The sequence below is a fragment of the Zootoca vivipara genome, chromosome 3, assembly GCF_965207765.1.
Source record: "Zootoca vivipara chromosome 3, rZooViv2.hap1.1, whole genome shotgun sequence".
Lineage (NCBI taxonomy): Eukaryota > Metazoa > Chordata > Lepidosauria > Squamata > Lacertidae > Zootoca > Zootoca vivipara.
This window is the reverse complement of record NC_142586.1, coordinates 62,144,599-62,165,471: the sequence shown is the minus strand read 5'-3', so window position 1 is coordinate 62,165,471 and position 20,873 is coordinate 62,144,599. Positions and strand designations below refer to the sequence as shown.

Here is a 20,873-nt window from a genome sequence, read left to right as displayed (position 1 = left end):
AGATACTGTACTGTATGGCTTTTTTTGCAATCTGCATGTTGGAAGAATATTGAAACTGCCCTTAGCCAATGTTCATGAAGTGAGAATCCATAGCAGCCAATGATTCAATAGCTGTCTTATTTTTACTTTAAGTACAAATAATGTTACCAGAAACCATGCATCCAAACAGAAATAGGAAGGGTTACCCTTCAAATAGGCTGCTTCTACTGTTCATTTGCAAGTTTAAGATTACTCATTACTAAGGCAGTTTCCAATTGCATCTGAAATCCCACACAGAATTGTGACATTACATAGAACAAGAAATGTGAAATGAAGTAGTAAAATAGTTATGTGTCACATTTTTTGTAGAGTAAATATAGCATAAGAAATTCTTGACTGTCAAAAAAGTAGTATGCAATAACAGTATATTACTAAAGATTGCATTGTTACAGCAACTCTAGCTTCCACAGCTGGCATGCATGACAATATCCAAACTTAGAGAATGGGGGTTTGTTTGAACTATGGTTTGAAAATAAGTCAGGATGCGAAATCATGGGTCTAACCCAATTTGTTCTCTCTAGTCATGAAAACAAACAAGTTTTTCCATGTTTGGATATCAAGGGGAACTGTGGTTACTTGAAAATCAAAAGCTTCTCTTTTTGGTTACAAAAGAAACCGTGGATGGAAATGGAGAATATGACCCATGGCTTTGTTTCTCATAGGCTACATCAAGGATGAGTCTAATTCCTATCTTAGGCTAAATTTACATACACAGCAAAAACAAAAAACACAACAACTCCCCTTTTAGCTCACACGTTATTTATATAGATTTCTTATTTAACCATTAGAAAAAAGTAACCATAGGGGCTCAATTTGTCATTTTACTGTGCTCCTATTTCCCTTCTTCATATCCAAACTTCCTGCATAGATTGTAGACTTTTAAACCATAATTAGTATTAATCTTAGTATACTATAAACACAAAAGCTGAGTTGAGGACTCCTAGAATATTGGGAAAGAAATACTTATTGCACACATTATTAAGCATCACAATATATATTCATCTTTCCAATGAAAAAAGAAATGGTTCAACTGTGATAAAAAAGTTCCGTCTTGTACATGTTTTCCCTTTACGCATTTACAGCAGTAAGCACCAAGCAGGGTATATGCAGTTCTGTGTGAAGCAATTCTCAGAATGCTCCATTCCTAGGGTATAAATAAAGCCCAGGCTATAGCACTAGTGTTGGAATTGTCAGTTTTCCAACCTACACTCCTTTTGCTAGGTATGATTTTGCTGTGGACATTTGTTGGAAAGATATTATACCTACTGTCTTAATTGGCCTAACTAGGCTGAAAGGTTTTTGCCTACCCAGTACCTCAAAGCAAGGAAGCAGTTGTATTTATGTTTCAGCCATATCAGCTTTTTTGAGTGGGGCAGTGCGGTGGACAGGATCTAAAGCTTATGAGGGGAACCCCACCGGGGTCTGGAGGATGACACTTTAAAGACTATGGCTCTAGGCTCAGAGGGGTAGGGTGGGTGAATGGCTCCCACACACCCAGGTTGATTGCAGGACTCACAGTAACAGCCTTGGTTGCCCAGTAGGTGGGCTGGGAGATGTGTATGCCAGGAGGCCATCTGCCCGATACAGATTCTTGCCTGTTGCTGCGCCAAACTCCAATAAAATTATGGCCATTTTTAATCCCCATTCTCCTTGTGCCAATTGCTCCCCAAAACCATGCCTAGATGCACATAGCCAACAATTAACAGAAAAGCATTTTTCAAATTCCGTACTTCATTAATCCAGAGAGCAGAATGGATGAGTCAATTATGGTGTTTAAGATAATCAGTTCCTTTTCCACCAGATCTAAAAATGTCACTTCATTTAAAATGCAAATGTACAGTTGCTGGCCCAAACTAGTCACTGCTGAACCTAAACACATAATGGTTTGCTAAAGCTTTCTTCACTTTCTGACGTTCATACACATTTAATTATAGGAGGAAACTATGTTTCTTGTCCACTCCACACTTTAGACACAGATGTTTAGATATAGATGTTTTCTGAGGTTTTAGAAAAACCAAACTGGTAACCTGTAATAAACCGAGGTGGGGGTGGGGGTGGGGAGTGAGAAGCACATAAGCAAGGATTGCTACTTGTTTACCCTGACATCCCTCCATGCCATTGGAGGATAGAGAGACATCAGAGGATGCCTCAACTGAGGGTAATTGCACCCTTACTACACCCTTGGTTGCTTCAACTATAGAGAAATATAGTCTCTGTCACCAAAGTATAGAGATAGCTGGGCTAAGAAAAATATATACCCCTCTTCCATAGTCAATTTAGAAGCCAATTTCCCTATCCATCCCTTTTTGCAGGGCAAAGAAACTGCTTAGACTGAAGCCTGTGTATTGCTGTCTGATGAACACAACACCATACAGCAGCATGAGAGAACCAAATACGTGCAATCTTTCCTGTGGGAGGGGGGAGGTTGGGAGGGGGATCTTTCCAAACCTCTGACAATTTCCTGCATTTTTCTCCTAATCTCTCCACCCCCATCCCCCCATGTCTTCAACATTCACATTCAGATGCTGTAGCTAAGAACTTTTAAATACACACACTACGCTGAAGTCCATAGATGACATGCAAGTTTAGCAACCTTAGAAACTTTATTCCCAAATCTGTATGCAATCTAGCAACTTCAAGACATTTGCCATCTCATGAATTCCCCCCCCAGCAATGCTTCAACGTGTTAATGTATGAATCTGTGTAACTCATATACATATAGAATAGAATCACAGAATCGTGGTGCCCTCCAGATGTTATGGATGAAAACACCTGTGAATCACAGTCAGCACAGCCAATGGTAAGCTATAATGGGGGTTGTGGTCTACTAAAACATGTGAAAGGCATCAGGTTGGGGGAGACTGTTCCAGAGAAACACAAGCAAATAACTATGTTTTTAATGTTAAACTACCAAACTGCCAGATTAATAACTTCAGTTACCTCGTCATGTGTGTATCTGTAATCTGCCTTCTTGCATTTGAGGTCCCATAATGCTACTGTTCCTGATTCAAAACCAATCAATAGCTGTAATAAATAACCAAAGAAAATATTAATTTTCTGGGAATGAAAATGAGTTATTTCTAGTACCTGAATACATGTGATTCAATTCTAAAAAATTCTGGATTAAAATGCAAATGTTAAGGACAACTACAGAAGCATAATACTAAAAGGCAACAATATCCTAAAACATGCCTACTGACAGACTAGAAATATAAACATAAAAGAAATATACAGATACTATGATATGCAATTTCAAAGACTGTTTAAAGTACACTTGAATTGTCAGAAAAAGACAGACAAATAGTCTCATGTTTGCTTCAGGCTCAATCGAAATAAATGAATCTACCCATGGATGAACACACAGAGGTATTAAATCTAGGAAATAAAGATCATCACAGACTTAAACTCCCAGCTTGTGGCAAACCATTTATATGAAGCAGATACAGTGTAGTGAACTGAATTATTTTTGCATGCATAGTCTGATTATTACCCTGAAGGAACGCCAATCTTAAAACGTGATACAAGGTTGATTAGGGAAAATGAAAATTACCTGAGTCCTTATGTGATTTTCTGCAATGTTTTTATTGTAAGTATTTGTACGTCTTAAACATATTTTATATATGTATATAGTCCTAATTCTATTGTTTAATTGGTTTTTTAATTATTCTTTTTCTATGTTTTTATGAATTCTTGTTATTATCTGTAAGGCACCTTGAATCCTATCAGGGGGAAATGTGAGGTATAAATACTACTGCTGCTGCTGCTACTACGGTACTACTAAATTTCCCCAATATGGTTTGTCTCCTCCTCTTCTTTCAAGTATGCATGGTCACCTGCCATTTATCACATTGCAACTGGACTTAAAACATAGAATATTCTAAATGACTCACTACCAAAAGGGGCAAAGGGAAAGATTTACCCTAATGTAAATAAGTAAGAACCAATTCAGATATGCAGAAAGATACACCCTAGACCAGGCATCCCCAAACTTCGGCCCTCCAGATGTTTTGGACTACAATTCCCATCATCCCTGACCACTGGTCCTGTTAGCTAGGGGTCATGGGAGTTGTAGGCCAAAACATCTGGAGGGCCGCAGTTTGGGGATGCCTGCCCTAGACAGTACAAATACAGGAATATTCAAATGCAACTCCATCTAAACAAAAAACATGCATGATGAAAACTATGTAACAGGAAAAGTGGTTGTTTTGTGTTTTTAAGACACAGTTCTAGTATGCAGTTTGCCCTTTTAAGACACAGAAAAACTGAAATAAAGTACCTCACCTGTGTCTAAAGTGATTTGTTTTAATTTTGTACAATGCTCCTTTACTGCAAACTTAAAAATAATAATTCTGTTTTAGTAGTTTGGGTACATTTAAGGTGGACCATATTACATCGACTTGAATATTGGTTTTTAGCTTAGAGACTGAACATGGTATTGAACTAGAAGTTGCAGTCTTTCACAGATGAAATATAAAACCAGACCACCAAAAGTAATCTGTTCTTGAATTGAAATACAGGCAGCTCCCCACTTGTGCATGACCACCACATGTGTGACACACGCACCATTTTTGGTGCCAAAAGGGGATGGAATGGGGATGGGGGCAGAACGGGAAGGACTTGCGCATGTCCTGCTGTGTGCAGTGGCCACGAATGGAAGCCTCGCATAAGCAGGGATTCCCCTGTACAACAGTCAGCTATAGACAAGGGTCAAGAAATAAAAGTAGAAGGCAGCATCAGGATCAAACTAGTTGGTTGACTGGTGTGGTACTCTAAAAAATAAACGCTTCCAACCATCATCTTCTACTATTAGGGAGAGAAGCAATACATGATAGTATGTTCATCTCATAAGAACTGTAACTGAAGACACAGATAATCCTCCACCTATACCCTATACCAGGGGCCAGCAAACGTTTTCAGCAGGGGGCCGGTCCACTGTCCCTCAGACCTTGTGGGGGGCCGGACTATATTTTGAAGGGGGAAAAAATGAACGAATTCCTATGCCCCACAAATAACCCAGAGATGCATTTTTAATAAAAGGACACATTCTATTCATGTAAAAACATGCTGATTCTCGGACTGTCCGCGGGCCGGATTTAGAAGGCGATTGGGCCGCAACTGGCCCCCGGGCCTTAGTTTGGGCACCCCTACCCTATACAAACACAGAATGTATTTTGGCTGAATAATTCAGGGAGGAAAATAGTTTTAAACCATTCTAAAAATCCACTACGTAAAAATTTCAAAAGTCACTCTTTTAAAAAAGTCAATTTCTTTCACAGCAAAGGTATTAAAGAGGAAAATCTGTCTAAACTTTTCTGCACACTTCATAAAATTTGGAAATAATCTTCACCAATCTGGTATGCACCCGTGTCAAAACTGTTATTATGTAAGGCCCCCGCCCACTTTTGCACAGAGATATCTTTAAGATCCCTTTGTAATCCTAGTATCAGAATATCGAGGGGATTTTATAACATTTAAGATTTATATCATAATCCTACTAAAAAAAGCATTATGAAGTACTAAATTCCATTTAATCCAGCAAATGTGGAAAATTAGACCTCTTTCTTGTATACAAATTATGTGTACTGCCTAAAAATGTCACTAAAATGTCGTAAGTATGAGTTTACATTGGCAAGAAGTCTATGTATGCTTTATACATATAATTTTGAAACAGCATTGTGTCATAAGCAGCTACTTATGAACATCCAATAGCTATGCTTGCATAATAGTCCAGATGCTGGAAATGATTTCATTGCCAGTAACTACCGTTTTTCTGGGGGATCAGTCTCTAGGACATATGACAAGGCACTTCAGTTGTTGTTCTTAGAAGAGCACAAAATTATACATGAATGAAACGTGAAGGAAAGGATGGACATAAACCCTTTTTAATGTTAATTCACAATAAGAACCTTATCTTTTCAGTAAGAATAGGTTTCTAAGCCCTATCATGTCAATAAGCAAAGAGGAAAAAGAAAAAAGGCAAAGCCTCTTCAGTGGGGGAAGAGGGCTTTATAGTATAAAAGTAATGAGGGGGATAATTTTTCAACCCTTTCCCCACTTGAAAAAAAAGTTTTTGCCTTAATTAGCTCACAGCAATGGCCCCTGTGTGGCTCTCAATGCAGTCTACACGTTTTCCCAGGTGTGTGTTTGTGTGGCCACTTTTGCAAAGGAATATAGAACACTTCATCCAAATACAGGTAGGTAGCCGTGTTGGTCTGAGTCGAAGCAAAATAAAAAAATTCCTTCAGTAGCACCTTAAAGACCAACTAAGTTTATATTTTGGTATGAGCTTTCGTGTGCATGCACACTTCTTCAGATACACTAGAAACAGAAGTGTCAGACCCTATATATATACAGAGGGTATATATATACCCTCTGTATATATATAGAAAAAAAAACCAGTAGGAGAACACTTCAATCTCCCAGGACATTCTATACAAGATCTCAAAGCAGCTGTTTTATTACAGAGAAATTTCAGGAACAGACTGGAAAGGGAAGTTGCTGAATTGGAAATCATTACCAAGCTTAAAACCATGGAAGCACCTGGGATGAATAGAGATATCGGATTCTTATCTCATTATGCATGATCAAGCTTTCTTTAGCACCTCAGCCCAGGACTAATTGCAGCCATCAGCAGCCATTAACACCCATCTACAGGTTTACCACTCCCATCAGCCCATCTCCCATTCCCACCCACCCCCACCACCCTCTGTATATATATAGGGTCTGACACTTCTGTTTCTAGTGTATCTGAAGAAGTGTGCATGCACACGAAAGCTCATACCAAAATATAAACTTAGTTGGTCTTTAAGGTGCTACTGAAGGAATTTTTTTATTTTGCTTCATCCAAATAGTTATTGATATTTACACCTAAAAAATGGTTCTCACCAGAACGTCCAAATTCTATTCCTATTATTAATAAATGTATGTACTTAGCATGCATATTTCAACATAAAGCTCTAAGCAGTTAATGTCAACAAAAATTAAAATTAAAAATGCAATAATTTCATATTCAAAACTGTTGCTAATGGTAATAAAAGTAAATTCCACATTTTAAGTAACAATTGATTTCAGAACCATGTAACTAAGCACATAAATAAAATATATACCACATAATTGAAGCCTATACAAAACACCAAAATACATCAAAACACAACATCAAAATAAAACCTAACTGCAGCATTTATCAAGAAAATCTCATAACTATTACAAAAAAAACCTAACACATGATAAAAGACAAGAATTCAGGAGCCATGCTGTCATCCCCAATCGGGAAGCATTCACACTCTCCTTGCACCACATCATCCACTCAGTTCTCCCTTCAATAAAACAAGCAACAACCAATAGGCATGCACAAAAAGATAGCTCTGTTGAATAAGAGCATTTCAACATTAGAAAGTCCAATGAATAAGAACACTCCAATAAGAAGGGGAAACAAAAAAGCCATCTCTCACCCGGAGCAACACAAACATACTTTCTGTACCTCTCTCACCTAGGGAGATCAAAGTCTTTCCCAACATAATATTACAGTGTGAAGTCGGACATAGCCACTAATGCACATGACACCTCACATTGTTTTACAAACTATTAGCATCCAAAACAGGGATGCTAAGTGAAATAAGTTAATGCTAAGAACAATTCAACTCTTAAACAATTTTTTTTATTTCCAAGTTTTAACCTACCTTGCCTTCATCCATTGGATTGTCACTAATATGGACAACAGGTCCTGGATGAGACTTGGATGACCTGAAAATATAAACAATATCTATTTTTTACAAACTAAGAATAGGAATGGGGGCACACAAAATACAAAAATATCAACACAAAGAAGCAGGCACCAATGCCAATGAAAAAGCCCATGCTATGTAGAAGCACATAATATTACAGACTAAGCATGTCCAGTTAGAAAGGACTGAGGTACTTAGAAAATAATGGTTTTACAAATTGAACAGTTATTGCAGTAGGTACAACTCAAACTATTATTATTAATAATAGCTCCCACTTATGGGACTCATTAGGTGCTGGCCATGATATTGATTCTCAGTGTGTAAACTCAGTGTCAGAGAATTAGAAGTCTTTAAAAGAGAAACCTTTATTTTAAAAAAGCACAAAACTGTCTGAGTATCCCCAAAACTAAAAAATATAATAAAGTACATTTCTAATCACATTTATCAACAACTAAACTCTTAAAATCACAATGGCTGACAGAATTTAAGACTAATCAAAACGTGTTAGTGGAAAATTGCTTCATAATTAGACAATGCCAAATTGATAAACTTCCATGAAGTATTATAGAAGATGCTTATTAAATGAAATTATGTATCCATGCAAGTCCAGAGTTCCATGGCACTTATACTGATGGAAAATATTGTATCTGAGAAAGATAACTAGTAAAACTTCAGGGTCCATAAAATATTTATATATTTAAGCATTCAAGGAATATTTATATTCTGAAAACAAACTCTCAAGAATAGTTACTCAATGTTTTAAAAGAAGCAACTATAAACAGTAATAGAAGCTAGAAACTAAGAGCACTCTCAGCATTCTCAGGAAATAGATCAGTTCGTAAAGCACTCTGATATATTGATATTTTGATGGGCTGGTTTCTCCAAAAATAAGACACCGTCTTATATTTATTTTTCCTCAAAAAAAGCACACTATGGCTTATTTTCAGGGAATGTCTTACTTTTCCTCCTCCTCCTCCTCCTGTCGCTGCTGGCATTGCTGCTGTGCCTATCACAATGTCTTATTTTCGGGGTATGGCTTATATTCCTTGGATGCTTAAAAATCCTGCTATGTCTTATTTTATGACTACGTCTTAAAATAGGGGAAACGGTACAGTGCCAGTTTAGTGACTTACAGAGACCTGTTTTAAAACAGTGACTAAGTGAATTTTTCCTCTTAGTTTAGAAATGTAGTATTTCTTAAAATTAATTAGTAATATGATGGTAAACACAAAACAGGATGAATTGTGCAATTGGAATAGTAGTCAAATCTAAAATCTAACTTGTAATTAGCTTTCTTTCAGATACTATCTCTAGGAAGTACGTAAAGAAATTTCCAGGGAAGATTCCATTTGGTTTGAAACTAATATTTGAATGAAGTAAAGCCAAGATAATACATAATGCTATGCCAAAACATGGCTATGTGACAACACATGAGCATGTAGATACTCACAATAAAAACAGTGGCTGCTTCTTTTCAGTTTTCCTGTTGCCAGACTACGAGAACCAAGAACCCGGGTTCACACAAAATGCTAAGCCAAACGCTTAGCTCCAGATAGCAGGACAGCAGGAAGACTAGGGAAGGAGTAACCAGCCACAATTTTTTCTTGCAGGTGCCCATGTGTTCTGACTTCCCTAAGGTTTGGCATAGTGTTACGTGCCAATCAAGAGTCGCTGTCCACTTTACCAAATGCCCCCCCCCCAACAAACTTCACTTCAAATACTTTTTGCTATTGCAATGGTTCTTGAAAAATCAAGCCATGGAACCCCTACTTTTGAAAAATTTGGTATCTCCATGGTAGTTTTTGTTATGTGAATGGTTCCACAGACTCCCTGGGTGGGTCACGTGGACATCCTGGGGTCTGTGGACCACCAACTGGGAACCACTGGCCTATTGGAAATCTTTTAAGATATTCATACAGCACAGTTAGCATGAAATAGTGTCGTTGTTTTTACTAAAAGTAAATAAAAACTCATGTGCAAGGTTACAAGCCCCTCAGCTACAGATCTGTCAAATTGTTCTATGTAAAGTGCCATAGATTAAACTAGGGAAAGCAACACAATTTTCAAAAGATCTGCATCACTGTATTTAAATCAGCCACAATTCTAGGCTTGACGGGACTCTCAAGCCTTCCTTTAAAAAGCCCTTAACCAGAGAGGCTTCAAAGATCCATACGGCTGCAACAAGTCACACATTAGGTGCTGATCTAGCACTTACTAGATCTAGATCTACCTACTCAAGTTAGGTGGTAAAGCTGTGAGAGCACACATGACTGTATTCTCCACCATACAAAATTTCTCTCAGACATGTGAGAAGAGCTGTAGCTTGGCGTTTTGCAAAACATCCAGCTCAGTTGTCTATGTAAAAGAAATGCCTTGCATTCTGAAACATTCAGCTCCATAAATGCAGTACAACCCAGACATGGCTCTGCTACTTGAGTGAGATCTTGACTGTATTTTCCAAACTAAAATTAAACCAATAACCAGGTGACCCTTCCAATTTGAAATGCTAAATATGTGCTCTATTAAATTGCCACCAGGAAACCAGTCTCACAGTACAATTATTGCCATGTCTACTCAGAAGCAAGCCTCACTGAGCTCAAAGCAACTCATTTCCAGGTAAGAATCAATATTTTCTGGGGGGTTTTCTTCTGGAAACATGCAAAGCAACGTCGCCTATGATAGTCTAGCAGCTGATTTGCTATGCTTTCACGACGACTCAGGCTGATACCAACTATGAAAATCTTCCCCTGCCCCCAGACAAATGCATGCATGCATGAAACAGACTAAAGCAATTAAGTCACACTTTTATCTTCTACCCAGTCAGGGCATAGATAATTATTGATTATAATCAATATCTTTTGGAATAATCAAACTTGAACAATAAAGGGCAACTTAGCCTAAAACTTGGGGGGAAATGAACAATTGGTTATGCAGTATTGTTGCCTTAATTAGATCACTAATCAAACTCTCTCCCCTTCAGGCCCTCCTCCCACAGCAAACCCTAAACATCAGCTCCAGAGGGTTGGAGAGCAAATTTTGGGAGTGGAACCTCAGTGGTTCAGCACTGGGTGGATACCACAAAATAAAAACCTCCACAATAAGACTGCTGGCTCCTAATACATAAGCTAATATCTAGGATTCCCCCCCCCTTTAGCTCCATTTTTTCCTTGCTCCCTTAACCACTTGTAGCAAATCCAAGGTTCCAAGAAACTGAACAAAAGACACTGGCTTCAGGTGATTATGCATGTCAACATGAAGTTAATGAATAGACTTCCTAAGTGGAGGACTTCCCATGGAGAATGGAGGAGTAGGAACAGTCATCAAAACCTCACGAACAAAATTATTGGGAAGACAGTGCTACTAATGAAAAGATGTTAAAGTACACCTGAACAGGATACTTTTAAAGTCCTTCAGTGTTTTCACAAATTGCTGTAAAATCTATTTTAAAGGTGGCACGGTGTGTGGGCTGCCTTTAAAAACTGGCAAAATAATGGCCCCAGTCCAGTGACTGAGACAAGACATATTGTTGACAGAGTTCACTGTTCTGAGCCCCAACATGATCAACTTGGCTCAAAAGTCTCCATTTGTCTGGAAAGGTGACTGGCAAGGTCTAACAAATTAGAAGTGTATTTTTGGGTTCCCACATTATACCAAATGGAAAAGAATATCCCAGCCCTCTACACACTGGCCTGGGAACTCACAGGTTTAGCAAAAGCAAATGGAAACTTTTATCTTCCTCCACTTCCTAATTCAATCAAGACAGCACTATCACTTATCAACTGGCTATTAACAGGGTATTCAAAAATCTTCTTTGTTCACTGATAAATTATCTTTCCATGACTACCTTAGTCTTTCATATTGTTCATTTCTAATATAGCTTAGTTTGGTTTCAAGAGAGCAGCCTTACTAGGGTAAACTCAGTCTAACTAAACCCTGAAGTTCCTGGTTTTGGGTGCCTGCCTCTGACACTAAATTCTTCTCGGGCTTACTACTGTCCTTTCTCCTTCCTCTCCTTGTCTGGTCTGGTCTGCAAAAGTTAACCTATAAATTGCCTTTGGTTTTACTCCCCCTCACTAAACCTTTTTATACCCTCCAACATTTATCCTATGAAAATAGGGACATCCCATTCCATAATGATATTTTGCTATATCACCAGTCTGGGTGACTTCCAACATATATAAAAACACAATAAAACATTAAACATTAAAAAGCCTTCCTTATACAGGATTGCCTTCAGATGGCTCAGGGGTTGGATAACTCCACACCCTCCAACATTTCTCCAATGAAAATAGGGACATCCTAAGAAAAAGCAGAACATTCCTGGATGAAATCAGAAACTGGGATGGCTTCTCTAAATCAGGGATGTCCCTGGAAAATAGAGACACTTGGAAGATCTGCCTTTTCTGTTGAAACTCTGATACAATCTCTGTTGTTCTCTTCCCAAGCACCTTTTAAAGGCACCCCAATACCAACAGAAAGGGTGGTCAAAAATTAAACTGCAGTCTAATACTTCTCTGGGTGATTTAAAGCAAATTGGAAATAATTTTTGCTTCCTGATTGTTAAACAATGGGAAAAAGTTGAACTGCTAAAAATGATGAAAAATAGGGAAGGCAGCCAGAAGGCACAAATAATGCATTCAGTTCAGGTCTGATAATCAAACCAATTCCTCAACTCAGAATTCTTTAATTCTAACTGAATATCTTGTATGTATTGGGCTACAGTTAGTGGATCTGAAGGTTCAAAGAAAGAAAGAAAGAAAGAAAGAAAGAAAGAAGCGTAAGGTTACCAGACGTCCCCGTTTCCAGGGGACAGTCCCCGGATTTACACATCAGTCTCCATACAAAATCCCTTGAAGTTGAAAAGTGTCCCCGGATTAATTGAAAAAAAATTTGGTAACCTTACTGAAGCGTCATCTCTGACCTAGAATAAAGAGATGTGCTCTTGTGTATTTTGAAAACATGCTAGTTTCTGGGCCAACTCGAATGTACTGACAGCAGCCTATCCTCTTGCAGAGGAGAGCCTGGGACACAGGACACAATGCAGAGAGCCTCCCTCACCCAGTCCTACAGTCATATTTTCTCTTCATATTCTGGTGTTCCTGAACATTAAGTTTCAAAGGCAAACAGAAACATGTCCCAAGCAAGTCTGATAAAAATACACTTACTAGGTTAGGCAGCAACATGAATCAGTCTCAACTCACTTGCTCTTCAATAACTTTTTGCTTTAAATTTACATGAGATGTGAGTTTAGTTAAATAAACAAAATGAAGTCTATAATTACATTTGTTTTATTTCTTTTTAGTTACTGTTTACTTTATCTTTTGAATATTTTTAAATACTTGTTTTAAAGTGTTTTTATCAATAATTTTAACCTTTTAGTTTATATTTTTGTAAAGCACTTAGCAGTTGTTTACAATCAAGTGGTATATGAAGTTTATTAAGAATAAGTAAGGAAACATGAAACAAATGTGAGTCAGACTCAGGAGATATTTGAAGCTAAAGTGGAAGAGAAGTTTGAGAAACTATGCTTAATCCAAAAATGCAGCCTGTTCTATACTCCCCCCACACACTTTTAAACTATATTGAATTTTACAGTTGCACACAAAAGTATGCAGTCACAGAAAAAACAATAACAGAAAAAAAGAAAAACTAATAATACAGAGTTGCAGTATGAAATAAGAACAGCAAACCAGTATACACTAAATATCAAAAGAATGAGAAGAATGGAGCTGAAGGGGTATGGGTAGATCCCTTCCTGTTAATATATTCAAGGGAAACCAATCTGCATAATTTCTGAGACACTCAACAAATATATACTGAATATATATATAGAGAGAGAGAGCTTCAAACACTATCAGTGCTTTTTAAAAAAAACTTCATTATGTACTGAAATTCCATTATGTACTGAATATATTTTTATCTAAATGACATACCAAATGTTTAAAATTTTACTTTGCTGGCATGCTGAAACTAGGATCCTGGCCAGGGTTCAACTAACAAGTCCTGCTAGCTGAAGCTTGCGCAAGGACTTCCACCAGTTCAATGGGTCTTCCTCCTCTCCTTTTCCAGCACCACCCGAAACTGGTTTGGGGAGCATGAGACCTCCCCCCACCCTGAACAGCAGGTGGAGGGAGGACAGAGTGGCTCTTTCCATCTGGCAAGCTAAAAAGCTTGTGCTGATGGAATGATTGCCATAGTGTTATGTTGAATTCCTCTGTGTTCTACATTGTATGACTAAGGCTGTAATCCTACAGCTGGCTACACTATGGATCAAATGCATGATCCAATGAATGCAGAGAGACATACTATTTCTGAATCAACCCATAGGATAGCATTCTAACAGTAGGAGTTTTATTTTCCAAGGAAATTTCTACCACTTTAGCCAACATAGGGAAATAGCCAATTAAGTCACTGAGTAGATCCATGGACACCAATGCTTTTCAGTTATTTAAATTCATTTTATTTTAATTTATCTACACTGAGTCTGACTAATGCTGGGTATCATACATATACATATAACAGGTCAGAAACCAGGGCTTCACAATAAAAAAATAAACACATCTACATTTTGTGTATTGTGTAAACTGAGAATAAAAGGTAAAGGGACCCCTGACCGTTAGGTCCAGTCGCGGATGACTCTGGGGTTGCGGCGCTCATCTCACTTTACTGGCCGAGGGAGCCGGCGTACAGCTTCCGGGTCATGTGGCCAGCATGACTAAGCCGCTTCTGGTGAACCAGAGCACAGAAACGCCGTTTACCTTCCCACCGGAGCAGTACCTATTTATCTACTTGCACTGGCATGCTTTCAAACTGCTAGGTTGGCAGGAGCAGGGACCAAGCAATGGGAGCTCACCCCGTTGTGGGGATTCGAACCGCCGACCTTCTGATCGGCAAGCGCTAGGCTCTGTGGTTTAGACCACAGTGCCACCCGCGTACCTTCAACTGAGAATAGTGTTGCCAAAAAGAATGATACCCAAATGAATTACATTTATTTTCACCTAGACCATACTCACAGTTCAATGGCTTTATTCCACATGATGACATAGCCTGAGAGAGAGAAGGACTCCACATTAACAATGTGTATATTTCCTCTTTCAGTGCCCACATACAGCCATTTACTCTGGAACGGCATATGGCAAAATGTTATCCTGAAAGAGAAAAAAAAAGTGAATTAAGAAATGCAGCTAAAATTAAAAATAAAAATCAAGGAAAGCACACTATTGCACTTCATGTCTAGTGTTTATGCTCACAAAAGCTTGTTTAATTCACACCCAGGTAAATCAAATTTCCTCTAACCTAGGTCTCTGGTTTTCAATAACAGATCATTAGTTCTCAACCGTATCTCTGTGTCGTTCTGTTAACACACGCAATGGAAACACTAGCTGCTCATCTGCAACACATATAGAATGCTAGGTCTCTATGTCTTTAAAATGGGGTGAAATGGAGAGCTGTTCCTATCTAAACATGAGAAATAACGAATGAAACAACTTAGAAAATCCATGATGAATGATTCTGCAAGAGTATACAAGACATTTCTCCTCTCACAAAAAAATCAGAGCTAAAGACAACCACTTAGCCTAGAGAGAGAGTGTGTGTCTTTATTTTACTTGGATAATGGAGAATATTTGTAGAATGGACTCATTCCATAAAAAGAAATCTGAAGTGCCCACTATTCTCAATTTGTTTCAAAGATCTGCTGTGCAACAGTAGTTTCATCCATAGCCACTCTCGGTTTAGGTCAAAGGATATCTGTAAGGCACACTGATCCACATTTCTCACAACTTTCTAATTTATTGTCAAGTACCGAGAGCAAACTACTATCCAAGATCTTCACTTTCTCCTTCCTTAACAGCTGCTGTTTTGTCAAATAGCATTCTCTAGAGAATATAATTTATAATTGCAATAATGGGCATCACAGACTTTGTAGCTGGATACATAAAAAATGACATTATTTTGGCTATAGGGACGTGAGAATCTATGGTAGAGCCACCATCAAATACTGACCCTCACTAGGGAAAGCTCTAGGGCTGAACTATTTACACTTCCTTAGTTGTTGGGGGGGGAGGTTGGGGGGAGAGGGGAGGGTTTATTATGCAAGGAGGATATTATCTCTCTCAAACCCCCACCCCCACCCACCGACACACTCTTTCGCTCCCTACCACTATAGCATGTATGGTGTGATAGCCATGTAGGTTCCCATGGCCACATTGAAGAGACCTGTATGGGCAAACCTTCTCCATCCACAGAAAAGAAGGAAGACAATATCCAGGGCCACAGGAGCATACCCTAAAATGCTTTATATAAGCAGAACTCACATACTGTCTACCATTGTTTATTTATTGTCTTCAGAAGAAAAGCTTGATCTTGTCTTGGTATTTCGGGACATGGCACAGACTAATAAAATAGAGTACACCTAAAGTGGAAGTGCTACAGCACAGCCATCCAAGTAAACATTGCTAAACACCTATTGAATCTAAGCACACTTTGCATAATTACTTACATAAATGTCTTAATAGTTAAGGAAGGTCACTTGAGAGGCAATTTGCAGATACTTGCAAAGGATTTCCTTTGCTAGTTGTGGGCCATATGTCTCCTCTGATAAAACTGTCAAAGCTACTTAAGCAAAACCTTTATCATGATTTGTAAAACTTAGCGTAGTGTGTAACAATTAAACAAACTTGCACTGTTCCCAAAAACAAGTTCATTGTAAAAATCTCAAATACTGATGCTTCAAGTGAAAAGCCAATTCACTCTTTTTCTAATTCATTATTTTAATCCAAGGTTTTTAATTTGGCAAAAGAGTTGTACCAATTTTTATCTGTGTCAAGCTGTTCATTTCAGCCATACTGTTTTTGTTTTTTATTTGCTATTTAACTGTAATTGGTTATTTAATGATGTATGCCACCTTGGGCAATTTTCTATTTGACAGGTGGCCTGGAAATACGGTAAATAAAAAGGTAAGAAGGAAGATTATGAAGGGGATCCACACATATGGCAGGTCTTTTTCCAAACAGCTGCCACATGATGGACTTGGCAACACAGTCTGGCCATAAAGGTCCAAGCAACCCAAGGCCTGCTGAAATAAGATGGCTAAAATCTGTTATTTTTGACACAGACTCTTCCTGCAGCATATTCATCAATAAATAAACAGGAAAGCAAACCTGAGAAAACAGTTATCTCTTTCCCCTTTTGCACACAAATTACCAGTATACACCTGGGATGTCAGAAACTTGCTATACAAAAATCCCAAGTAATCCTGTGGATGCAATTCCATGAAGATGGCAAAGTCTGCTTCAGCACATCCACATTTACTACTGCTCCTTCCCATTGGTAATTCATGCAACTGCAATGGCTCAAAAATGTGTAGTTTCCATAGCTGTACAAGGCAAGACATTACTTTTTCCACACAGCTGCTTTGCATAGAGCAATTTAGCCAGCTTCTAGGTAGCAACAATGTAAAAGGGATTGACAAATCTGCTTTAGTTCTATAACCAAAATGCAGGCATTCACTTTGTTGTGTCACTTAAAGGTGTGCACAGTCCAAATGTTCTACAAACACCATTTATGTGCTCCCCACAATAAATGCTGCTGGGGTGACTATGCAAGGGCCTGATGAAATTAGGAAATGGACCATCCTATGGTCTCTTAATATGTATTTTTTTTCCAGTACATTCAATGCCGTCTGGAAAACTAGCCACCAGACAACAGAATAAAACAGAGAAACGCATTATGCTTTTTGTCTAGGTATGCCTAGACAAAATATCTACTATTGGCCAGACAGATAGGAAAGAATATGTGAAAACATCAAAGAGATACGGGTTTTACAGAATTTAAGCATAAAGTAGAATGGTGAAAGACAAAAGAGTCACCCTGTTGAATAAACAATGTACTTCAGAAATTAAGACAGACTTCTTTTGGAAGAAATGACACAGTATCACATCTTCAGGAAGATCGGGAATTTCTTGAAAGGCGACTATGGAACAAGGGTGCAAGGCTAGGCATTATGTTTGAGCATTCCTACATCTATTTTGTGGAATTTTCTCCCTCTGGTCATCTGGCATGTATCTATGATGCTATGCCTTAGACCAAAAGTTCCCAATCTGTGGTCTGCAGACCACTTATTTAGATGGTCTGGTATATCCATATAAAATATTCACATTGATTTTGTATTTCATTTCTTCTATTATTTGTTATGTTGTTATCTTATTGTAATACAAATTGAACTGCATTGTCAAATGAAAAGGGAACTGAGAGCTCCAAAAGAATCAACAAGGTCTACTCCCAATAGCCAGTTCCCTGTTTAGATTAACCACTACAGTAAGCATGAATTTCCTTCTCAGGCCTAAAACTGGACTAAATGGACAATTTGTATCCACCCAGCACTGAAATGGCACCATGCCTTGAGCTCCTTACCTATAAATTTAACAGAGAGACACAGCCTCATGGAAACAAATACAGTGGTACCTCGGTTTAGGAACATAATTGATTCCGGAAGTCTGTTCATAAACTGAAGCGTTCATAAACTGAAGTGAACTTTCCCATTGAAAGTAATGGAAAGTGGATTAATCCGTTCCAGATGGGTCTGCGGAGTACTCAACCTGAAGCGTACTTAACCCGAAGCATGGGTGTAATTGGTTCCGGAAGTCTGTTCATAAACTGAAGCATTCATAAACTGAAGCGAACTTTCCCATTGAAAGTAATGGAAAGTGAATTAATCCGTTCCAGATGGGTCCGCGGCGTTCGTAAACCAAAAATTCGTAAACCGAGGTGTTCATAAACCGAGGTTCCACTGTAGTGAAAAGTATGGTTTAGTGAAATGTCTGAATGGACATACCAGAAAACTATCCAGACTCCAAGAGTTACATTTAAGAGGGAAAAAGCTAGTTTGGAACATGAAGCATTATTTTATTGAATGCACTTTCATATAGACAAGAGCTTGCACTTAATGTTTTAAATTTAACATTAAGCCATTATGTTAATAACTTATGGAAGTGCCTGGTACGTAGTGAAGAGTATTTTAATTGATTTATTAAAAATGCATACTCAAGCATTTATGATGCATCTTTTTAAAAATCAATGTAGTGTTAATGGAAAACACTGTAAACTAGGTCACAATTACACCTTTTTCTTCAGCATTCTTCCTTCATATCAGATCACTAATGTTTCTTTAGAGTACTAAAAGTATAACAAAGTTGCACTATTTGGCTAATTCTTCAGGACACTAAAGTGTTCAGAAGAAACTAAGTTAAAGGATATTCTCACATTCTTTGTGAGGAAGGAAAACAATCTCTGAGTTAAGAGAATGAAGTTGCCACACTGTTTAATTTTGGCAATAAGTTCCATGCTCTGTTTGACAGAAGAAGAAAAAACAGAGAGACAACAGAAGCCTCTAATCTTATCCTTTCTTAGTGACATGAAAAAACAAGGCTTCTCTCTAGGAAAAATGTTTAGGCCTCTGTTTGGTAGAAGTTTCACTCGAAAATTTTAGCTCTTCTTGTAAATTGGTTTGCCACACTTCCTAAATTGCTAGTAATCTAGTGTTACATTTTATCTATGTTACTACGGTAGTGTAGAATACTGGTTTACCATGACAAATTCATTTTCTGCAAGGAATAGAGAGGGCCCTTGGATGGGCTGTCCCTCCCACTTTATACACTAGGCAGGCAAGATTATAAAAACTGCCAGCATTTAGTCTGAGTGGGCTTGGTTTGTAAGTGCCACAGCTAACAGAAAGCAGCCCAAGAATAACAAGGCAATAACAAAAACAGAATAAAGTAGCAATAGAAATAAACAAAGCCATAAGGGGTGAAGAATAGCCCTTGGAGCTCCCTGCCTTGCAATTGACTGCATTATATTGTACTGGCAACAACACTTCTCCCCACTGCAGTGACACCAATCACAGGGTGGCTCAGATCCCTTCCATTCCCAGCTGAAAATGAACTTATCACAGCAAGTCCATATTTGCAGTGGAGGAGGAATATACCAAAGCAATATCTAGTAAGGTAGGTATGCTGTAGCCTGGAAACTACTTACAAACTACGTGCTACAATACACACCAGTCAGCAGATGTATACACATTTTTAACTTGTGGCTGCTCTGCAAATGTCCCACAATGGAACATTAGACCCAAAGGCAGAGAAGGAAGAAGCACTTTTTTGAAGAATTGTCAGCAACCCCACCAGGCACAGCAGCAGCAGAAACATCATAACACTTGGAGATACACCTTAATCCATGATAACTTCATAGCCAACAAAACCTTATTTCCCATTGTATTGGACTAGACAGAAACAAGCAGGTAATCTATTGTCTAAAGTCTCTTGTATGCTTAAGCTATTTGTGTAAGCCCCAGCCGATATCTAGGGAGTGCCACTTATGTTCCTTGGGAAGTGCGATCTCCAGACAGCACCAGCTCTATGGGAAATAAATGAATTTACCTTGGACATATATGCTGAGCCATGCACCACTAAGTCATCAAGAAAGATACATAATTCCATAAGTGCTGAGGGTGCCCACAAGCTCAGATCCCCAAGGACTGGTGTTACTGACACCAGAAAACAGCACCTTTCAGCTCAACCACTTCAGAGGCACTGTGCACATGTGTTCAAAGGGTGCTTTCATCAGGAACTTAATGAAAACCCCACGTGGGATAGCAATGAACTGGAGATGGCTTAAGCAAAGCTGTAAGAGTGGCAATCCAGAGATGCTCGAGCAGCATAAGACAGAACAGAGCAAAATACTACCACTAGGAACTTCAGGGTGTTTGGAGGCAACCCCTGATCCAAGTCTGACTGCAGAAACACAGGCATCCCTTCACAAACCCTTACATGTTACCTAATGAATGCAATATCTTCAAGTTCTACAGTATGCGCCAGAAAGGTGACCACTACACTATTGTTGCCCCTTCATGGATCACTGCCTTGTCGTGGTGAAGGGGCTTGAATAACTCCAAGAAGCTGTGAGGTATGCCGGGCAGGGCTACACAAGACAGACAGGTCATAGCCGAGAGTTTAGACTAAATGTGATCCACCTGGAGAAGGAACTGGCAAACCACTCCACTATTTTGCCAAGAAAACTCCATGGACATAAAAAAAGGAGAACCTTTGAAAAGTG

The 20,873-nt window shown here is 38.5% G+C and overlaps 1 protein-coding gene across 6 annotated transcripts in view; it reads right to left on the bottom strand.

Moving 5' to 3' along the window:
- The window catches only part of STXBP5 (syntaxin binding protein 5), a 120,322-nt gene that overhangs the window by 66,655 nt on the left and 32,794 nt on the right, over positions 1-20,873 (bottom strand). For all 6 annotated transcript variants that reach the window (XR_015949327.1, XM_035108797.3, XM_035108798.3 and 3 more), the window contains exons 5-7: positions 14,777-14,911; positions 7,719-7,782; positions 2,980-3,063 (exon numbers count right to left, since the gene is read on the bottom strand). Coding sequence is in view for 5 of the 6 variants with exons in the window: in XM_035108797.3 (XP_034964688.1) it covers positions 2,980-3,063; positions 7,719-7,782; positions 14,777-14,911 (283 nt within the window). In the remaining variant the exon portion in view is untranslated. The remainder of the gene's footprint in view (positions 1-2,979; positions 3,064-7,718; positions 7,783-14,776; positions 14,912-20,873) is intronic.